This window comes from Ipomoea nil, unplaced genomic scaffold (assembly GCF_001879475.1).
Source record: "Ipomoea nil cultivar Tokyo-kokei standard unplaced genomic scaffold, Asagao_1.1 scaffold3199, whole genome shotgun sequence".
Lineage (NCBI taxonomy): Eukaryota > Viridiplantae > Streptophyta > Magnoliopsida > Solanales > Convolvulaceae > Ipomoea > Ipomoea nil.
Window position 1 is genome coordinate 1,161,927 of NW_017619627.1, and position 9,402 is coordinate 1,171,328.

Below are 9,402 nucleotides of genomic sequence, written 5' to 3' on the forward strand. Positions count from 1 at the left end.
ATGTCGTCCGGTTCATCTGAACGAACCATCACCAACTCCACCCCCACTGTTCCGACCACCCCTAACCCCCTCTCTGCAGCTCATCATTTCGTTCCAATGAAGCTCACCTCAAGGAACTATCTTTTCTGGAGGACTCAGCTTCTCCCATTCCTCCGTGGCCAAGGCTTGATGGGGTATATTGACGGCAGTTTTCCGTGTCCTCCTGCAACTGTGACCGTCACGTCCGCGTCCGGTGACTCCACGGCCACCGCAACCACCACATCGGCGAACCCTGCTCATGCGGCCTGGGTCCAACAGGACCAAGCCATTCTGTCCATGCTAATCTCATCCTTCTCGGATGAGGTTATGCACCATGCACTCGGCCGGCACACCGCCAGAGACGTGTGGGACTCCGTCACTTCGGCATTAGCGCCCACCACTCGATCCCGCTGCCTGAGTTTACTCGGCCAATTCCAGACGCTACGCCAAGGGAGCAATTCACCGGCCGAATACCTGGCCAAGGCACAGACGATCGTGGAAGCACTTGCACTCGCTGGCCGGCCATTATCCGAGGACGAACAGGTTCTGTATGTTTTGCGTGGGCTTCGACCGGAATTCCGGGCGATGGCAAGCTCACTGACTGCCTCTGGCAACTCCGTCTCTCTATCACAACTTGCGGATCACCTGCAAGCACAGGAGTTTATTCACTCCGATGATTTTGCAGTGGACTCTGGCGCAGGTGGTTCCCCCTTCGGCCTTCTTTGCAGGTCGCGGCAGGCAGAATGGAGACTCAGGTGGCCGGCAGACTTCCGGTGGTCGAGGCCGGCAGGGTCGTGGCAGAGGCGGCCAAGGGCGCGGTGGTACACCCCGATGTCAAATCTGCAGGTCGCATGGCCATACGGCCATTTATTGTTATAAGAGGTATGCAGATCGTCCAGCACCACGCCGCAGGCCATGCGAACGTCGTTGTAGCCAATGAGCCGCAGATGCATCCGGTTGCCGATGCCTGGTATCCGGACACGGGTGCCTCTTCTCACGCGACTCCGGATGATCAGATGTTGCATCACTCCGAGGCCTACACCGGCAGGGACGTGCTCACAGTCGGTAATAGCACAGGTTTGGGTGTTTCCCGTGTGGGTCATGCAGTTATCCCATCCCACTCTAAACGTTTAACAATGTCTAATATTCTCCATGTCCCAAACTTAACTTTGCCATTATTGTCAGTTTATCGTTTTACTAACGAAAACAACGTATATTTCGAGTTTCATAAAAATTTCTTTCTTGTGAAGGATTGCAACACCCAAACGGTTCTTCTTAAAGGATCCACTTCGGGCGGTTTGTACAAGCTGCTGGTCCCGCAAACTCATTTTGCGTTTCTGTCCGCCCGGGCGTCGTCACATGTGTGGCATCAAAGGTTGGGTCACCCGCATCACCAAGTTCTCCAACGTGTCCTAAAGAAGTGTCCAGTTGTGCCAAATAAAACCGCTTTGTCAAAAGTTTGTACTGCGTGCCAGCTTGGAAAATCAGCACGTTTTCCATTAGATAGAGTTTCAAACACTAGTCATAATGTTTTAGATTTATTGTATACGGACATTTGGGGTCCGTCGTCTGTTATTAGCGATTCGGGTTTTCGTTATTTTGTTCTCTTTGTAGACGACTACTCGCGGTTTTGCTAGTTTTATCCGCTAAAATTAAAATCCGACATATATAAAACATTCAATTTATTTCGGGCAATGGTGGAACGGTGGTTTTCCCGTTCTATCAAAGCCATCCAGTCCGACTTAGGGGGTGAATACCGTCGGCTTCATAATGTTTTTGAGTCTCTCGGCATAACTCACAGACAATCATGTGCCTATACACACGAACAAAATGGTCGTGTTGAGCGTCGGAACCGACACATTGTCAAGACCGGCTTAGCCCTACTGGCTGAAAGCTCAACTCCACTTCAATATTGGGATTATGCGTTTGAAACAGCTGCCCATTTAATCAATTATTTACCATCTTCAGCCATTCAGTTTCAAACACCATATTCGCGTCTATATAATACTCAACCGTCATACAACTTCTTCCGGGTATTTGGGTTCCGCTGTTATCCCTATCTACGACCTTACAACTGTCACAAAATGGAATACCGGTCGGCACCATGTGTGTTCTTAGGTTACCCAGTTTCTTATAGGGGATACCGCTGCTTAGACTTAGCCACGAGAAAGATCTTTTTCTGTCGTCATGTTCGGTTTGACGAGTCCACTTTCCCCTTTTCTATGCAGGCATCTATGCAGGTCACTACCAGGCAGCCTACCCCCACACCCTGGGGTTCCAGTCCTGTGCTTGTTAATACTCAAGCCCCACCACCGGCAATGGAGTTACCTTTGGCATAGGAACCGCCTCAAATAGCTATAGAGGCTGCCCCGGCTCCAACTCGGAGACAGCGGAAGGCTAAAGCGACCCAGAGCGAAAGTCATGTAATGCGCACCCGTCGCAAGACTCGTGGGACGGATGAGCAGTTTCATGCGCTCACCGCCACCACAGATCTCACGTGTTACTCGCAAGCAGTAGGGCATCCGCAATGGCGGGATGCTATGGATCAGGAGTTTAATGCGCTTCTGCATAATAAAACCTGGAAACTAGTCCCAGCAACACCGAACATGAACGTCATCGGCTGCAAGTGGGTATTCCGCACTAAGCGTAAAGCTGATGGCTCGATAGAGCGCTATAAAGCACGCTTGGTGGCCAAAGGGTTCAACCAAGTAGCTAGTGAAGATTTCTTTGACATGTTCAGTCCAGTTGTTAAGCCGACCACTGTCCGAATTTTATTTTCTCTGGCAGTGTCTCACAAATGGACCATGCGACAGCTAGATGTCCACAATGCCTTTCTGAATGGGCACTTATCCGAGACTGTTTACATGAAACAGCCACCTGGATACGAGGATCCTACACATCCGGATCACGTGTGTCACTTGCAGCGTTCGCTTTACGGCTTAAAACAGGCACTAAGGGCGTGGTTTAAGCGCCTACATGAGTTCTTAATATGCACAGGATTTCTGGCCTCCAAGACTGACGTGTCGTTATTCCACTACACCGACAGTGAGTCTAGGGTGTTCTTGCTCGTCTATATCGACGACATTATCATGTTTGGCAACGACTCGGCGTTAATTGACTCGCTCCTACGGCGACTATCATCTACTTTTAAAATCAGGGACTTGGGCAAGCCTACCTTTTTCCTGGGCATCGAGACTTTGGCCAACGATGGTGGCTACCTTTTATCTCAACGCAGGTACATGGCGGATATCCTATCCCGTGCAGGTATGACAGACTGTAAAGCCTTGGCTACACCGGCATCAGTCACTCAACCAGTAACGCCAACACCGGAACCGTTTGATAATCCGACTCAATACCGCAGGATTGTTGGAGCCCTTCAGTATCTGACTATCACTAGACCAGATCTCTCGTTTTCGGTAAACAGACTCTGCCAGTTCATGCACTCTCCCACACAGGATCACTGGGGGCTGCTAAAGCGGGTTCTTCGGTATGTCAAAGGTACCCTTGACTACGGGTTACGTCTTTCTTCCTTGACATCTACTGCACTACATGCCTTCTCAGACTCGGATTGGGCTGGGTGTCCTATAGACCGGAAATCCACTAGTGGCTATGCAGTCTTCCTTGGGTCTAACCTCATATCCTGGCTTTCTCGCAAGCAACGCACGGTAGCACGTTCCTCGACTGAAGCTGAGTACAAAGGGCTTGCTGACGTAGCAGCTGAGGTCACCTGGGTCGTCTCCTTACTCCGGGAATTGGGCCTACATTCTGGTAATCCTGCAACGCTGTGGTGTGATAATCTGGGGGCCACATATTTAGCGGCAAATCCGGTGTTCCATGCCAGGACAAAACACATCGAGATTGATTTTCACTTTGTTCGTGATAAAGTGGCTTCAGGGGATTTCGTTGTCAACTTCGTCTCAACCAAGGATCAGCTAGCTGACATCTTCACCAACCCTCTGCTAGCTCCGTGTTTTCATGCTCTTAGGGACAAGCTCAATGTGGACAGCATCCATCCTTGTGCTTGAGGGGGTGTGTTAGTAATAGTAATATTTCATGTTTATATTATATGCTTTAGAGTCTATGGGTGTAATGTAGTCAAATAGTCCTAGCCTTAATAATAGGAGAGTCTTCTGTTAACTCTCCTATAGGACTCTGTAGTTCTCTCTCTCTGTATTCGATTGGTTCATTCTATTGAATTTGTAATTCATCGTCTCATCGCATGAGACTGCTTTGATTGTAATGCAGGAGGCAAAGAGTAGGGGCATACCTATTATAGTTGATGCAGAAAGGTTAAGGGAGGGGGTTGGGTGATATTCCTGACTTTGCTAGTTATGTTGTATGCTCGACAAAATTTCCACAGGCATGGACTAACGCCCTTTCTATTCCAACTGCACTTGTTTCCATTATCTTGAGATTGATGTCAAATGTAAAATTCGTGATTGTTAGTTGGGTGAAGATGGTTTCTTAATGTTAGAAAGGACTGAAGCGGATAACCTCAGTTTGAAGAAATGGATGTAGCAGTGACCAATGGATGGAGAAATAGAAGGATTAGAACATAAAAAGACAGAAAAACCCTTCTAATTCACGGTCAACAAACGGCGTCATTGATGGAGGATCAAAACTGTCCAACGATCAATAACAGTGGCTACTAAGTGGCAATTTTTATTATGGAGGATGAAAAGTGTCAATGCCCCAATAAGTCTAGGACCAAAAATGGCATTAACTCTTGTATTCTGTGAGTCACAATAATAATATAACAATAATTAAATATTGTTCAATTCTATATTATTCTAAGATTTCTATTGCCATCATTAATTATTCCCAAATTTACCATAATTAAATAATTTGACCAATTATAAAGAAAGATTATTAAATAATGCACGGGACAATTGTTTAATTAAAATTTTTAAAAATTCATTAATAAAACATAAGGTTATCATAGTTTTTTCTTAGAAACTCTTTAATAAAGTTTTTTTTTTTAGGAATTGGTGGGCCAAACCGCCTACGGCAGTTTGCGGTGAATAGATCTCGAAAAAATACGCGATTTCAAAAAAACATTTGTCCAAAATGGACAACGGAGTTAAAAGTTATGCCGTGCCGAACTTTTGACACTTTACAACTTAAAAAAAAAAAATTAAAGGCCGGTTCAGCCGGCTAGGCGGCAACTGAGGAGGCCGATTCCGGCCTTCCTCGCCGCGACCAGATACACGATTTTGCAACACTGATGTATAAAATAGATATAGATTAGAATAGGAATAGTATTACACAATTTTATAATATTACAATAAAATTTTAACCCAGAATTATTGTAGAAATCAATATATTTTATTAGGAAGAGAGATTTTTTAGGAATTGGGCGGGAAGTTAAAATTTCAGGATTTTGTTTTTATATATAGTATAGATTGTATTACACTATTTCAGGATTTTGTTTTTATGACTAAATTACCCATGGCAAATCGGAGCTATCGCCGGATTGTTGACGGACTACGACCGGAGGGGCTAAATCAACTAAAAACAGTTATTTTCAGGGACTAAATCGATGATTACGCGATTAAGGGATTACATTGATATTTTGCTAACAATTGAGGGACCAAATCGTTGATTTTCCCTTTTTAAACTATTATTATTTTATTATTATTAAGAGTGCGTTAAAATGATAAGGATGTGAAACTAGTGCTCACTTTTAAAAGTGAGTTTGAGTTGTAGGGACATCGAGAAAATAGTGATGAAATTGTAAATGTAGGCTATGTTTGGCAAATATAGCTGAAAATGTAGTTGAAAGTTGTAAAGTTATAAGCTAGAAGTTGAAAACTGAAGAGCTATTAACTAGCTGATTATGCTTAAAAGTGTTTGGTAAAATTAGATTTGTGATAAGATGATAAATGTAAAAATGTTAAAAAAGACATTTTCATAAAATTTAAATGATGTGATTATTATATTATTTTTATATTATTAAATATATGAGATATATTTAATTTTTTTAAAAAAGTTTTTGTTTTTATAATATATATATATATATATATATATATATATATATATATATATATATATGGATTTTAATTGTGAAGGGTAAATGATATCATTTATTTATGAACGAACGATTGGAGTTAGAATTTTAAGGAGGTGCTTGGCGGTGAAGAGTTGCGGAAAAGGATGAATAGGCCAAAAGAGTTTTAATTGGGAAGGTAAAGGAATCATCTATTTAAAATAATAAAGATAAAAATGAAAAAAGTTAGGAAGTTACTAGCTTATTTCTGAGACGCTATCTAATGTAACTTTTCAAAATAAGTTCTTATTTTAAGCTATTAGCTTATTTTATGAACATTACCAAATAGAATTTATAACTTATTATTAGTTTAAAATAAGCTATAAACTCGCCAAAGAACCTTAATTATGTAGAAGTAAGATCAATTTTTAAAAATGAAGGAGCATTATATAAAGATAAGAACAACCTAAGAACAAGTTAGCTCAATAGTAAATTTGAAATAGAGTTCTACTACATGTAATCTTAAATTTTACTTCTTCACTTTTACTTTATGATGTGGTAAACAAAGTAAGATACTTTCATCATGTGAGTCCCATAAAAAGTGTCTACATAAAAAATTTATAAGAGAGATTAGAAGTTAGGAGTAAAAAATTAGGGTACATGTAGTATTTTTTTTTCAAATATCTCAATCAAGCACCTAACGAGAATGCATTCCGTCATAGCTATGCGTGCCATTTATTTATTTATTTATTTATTTAATATTTTCGACAGAAACTCAATCAAGCATAATGTGAATTTGTTCTGCTCTTCTTTCATCTCTTTTTGATGTACAAATCATGACAAAAATCTAAGAAAGATCCTACTTTTTAACTAATAATGATGCATGCTCTAAGAAAAATATTATATATACCCTCTTTCTCTACTCCTAATTCTTATTCGCGTACTTAAAATTTCGATGTAAATATACGTACAAGAGCTTACATGAAAAAAATAATTTATTAGTATCTGTCATATCATAAATATATTTGAAGGAATAAATTTTAAAGATACATATAGTAGAACTCGATTCTTTAATGCCTAACAGAGCGTTTGGTTGGAATGAAGGAAATAAAAGAAAAAAAATGGTAATTTGGTGGGAAAAGAATAAACTGAGAATAAAGTAAGAATTCAAATTATATTATTTGATAGGGAGGAATATAATTATTCGGAAGGAAAATGAGAGAAGTGATATAAAGACTAAAATACCCTTGTGTAATAATATTAATAATAGCATTCAAAGACAAATATGTCATTTCTTTTTCTTTTTTTTTTTCCATTTTCTTTGTATGGGTGAATTGCAATTCATACGGGTACCTATGGTCCTATGAATTGCAATTCAATGAATTAAGGGAATTGCAATTCCCTCCAACTAAATAATGTAGTTTATACCAAGCACCTTATGCTCAGATGACATGTAGTGATCTCTCCTATATGAGAGGTCATGAGATTGAGCCTCAATGGAGGCGTTGTTGACTCTTTGTGTTTCAATAGATTGAGAAAATATATTTGAACAAATAATGCAATGTAATAGAGTCAGTAGCATTCAAAAAAAATAATGTAATTTATCATTTCATTAAATTACAATTCATACCAATCAAACACCCCATAAAAATTTAGAAAGATTCAAGCATTTAGATAATTCAAGCGCCACCCTGGCCACACACTCTACCTACTTTAATTTGACAAGAAAAGTAGAGATAATTCAAGCGCCACCCTGGCCACACACTCTACCTACTTTAATTTGACAAGAAAAGTAGAAAACAATGCAAGAAGATGTTTGTTATATACAGATTGATAATTTTTTTTAAATAATTATTTTTAAATATGCACTGTACAATTATGATACCGTCTAAGATGTCTGCATGGACAGCTCAATTGGTCATAGAGGTGAAAATTGGAAAAAATAACCAAGGATCGAGTCTCACCCGTAACAGTGTGGGAGCATGCGCAATAAGCAAAGGTCTAGCCTCTATGGTTCATGTTCAGTTGAGTTATCATGATTTACATGCAAGACAACTAAGAGTTGCGTTGCGTATCTTAATTACATTAGTCAATATGTTTACTTTTCTTTTTTAATCTATAGAACATATTGCACTACATATTAGACAAGACAACTTGGTTAATGTGTCAATTTTTTTTGGTAAGGGTTAATGTGTCAATTTAATACCGGGTTTTCTTGCTCCCTTTCCCTCCCCTCATATATATATATATATATATATATATATATATATATATATATTTAAATAATTGATTGTTAAATATTCTATTTTCTTTGGCAAAGATTATTTAGGAGCTTATAACTTTATTTAAACTAGGGAAAATTGTATCTTTGGTCCTTGAGTTATACCCAAGTTCCGATTCAGTCCCTGAGTTATGACTGTATTCATATTTAGTCCCTCAGTTATGAACAAAATGGCGTATTTGGTCCTCGGCCGTTAAAAGTGACGGAAAAATTTTAAAAATTTTAAAATTTGACGGGTAAAGTAGGAAATTCACATTTTATTCTCCTTCTTATATCAAAACCACTTTCACAACATTATTTTTCACTTCTTAGCCTCTTATTTCATGATTGTTCAATTTTAAAAGCATTTCAATAACTTTAGTATGACTTGTTAGGAACCTAGCTCTCGTATAACAAACTTAAGACTTAGCACAAATAAAGAAACACACTATACGAAAAAATGTTACATACTAAAAATCTCAAGTTATTCAGTTGGTGAATTTCTCATAAAAGCAACCTGAGAAATTTGACATCATTTTGTATCTCAAAAGTTCTGATTTGATTACATTTGTTTCTTAGTAAGGAAAATTGAAAATTGATAGGATAGTGTGTTTCACACGTCTGAAGACAATGATCAAATGTTTCTTTATTTTTGTGCTAAGTCTTAAGTTTGTTATACGAGAGCTAGGTTCCTAACAAGTCATACTAAAGTTATTGAAATGCTTTTAAAATTGAACAATCATGAAATAAGAGGCTAAGAAGTGAAAAATAATGTTGTGAAAGTGGTTTTGATATAAGAAGGAGAATAAAATGTGAATTTCCTACTTTACCCGTCAAATTTTAAATTTTTTTAAAATTTTCCGTCACTTTTAACGGCCGAGGACCAAATACGCCACTTTGTTCATAACTGAGGGACTAAATATGCATACAGTCATAACTCAGGGACTGAATCAGAACTTGGGTATAACTCAGGGACCAAAGATGCAATTTCCCCTTTAAACTACTACTATAAGTTCTATTTGGTGAGGTTCTCAAAATAAGCTAGTATCTTCGGTAGCGTTTCAAAAATATACTAATAGCTTTCTAACTTGTTTTCCTCGTTATCCCTTATTATTTTAAATAAATGACATCATTTACC

The 9,402-nt window shown here is 39.0% G+C and overlaps 1 protein-coding gene across 1 annotated transcript; it reads left to right on the forward strand.

Moving 5' to 3' along the window:
* On the forward strand, positions 1-2,357 carry LOC109168443. The gene is made up of 3 exons (XM_019317468.1): positions 1-566; positions 719-1,475; positions 2,247-2,357. Exons 1-3 carry the CDS (start codon positions 1-3, stop codon positions 2,355-2,357), a joined length of 1,434 nt encoding a protein of 477 aa, XP_019173013.1.
* Positions 2,358-9,402: the final 7,045 nt, after the last annotated feature.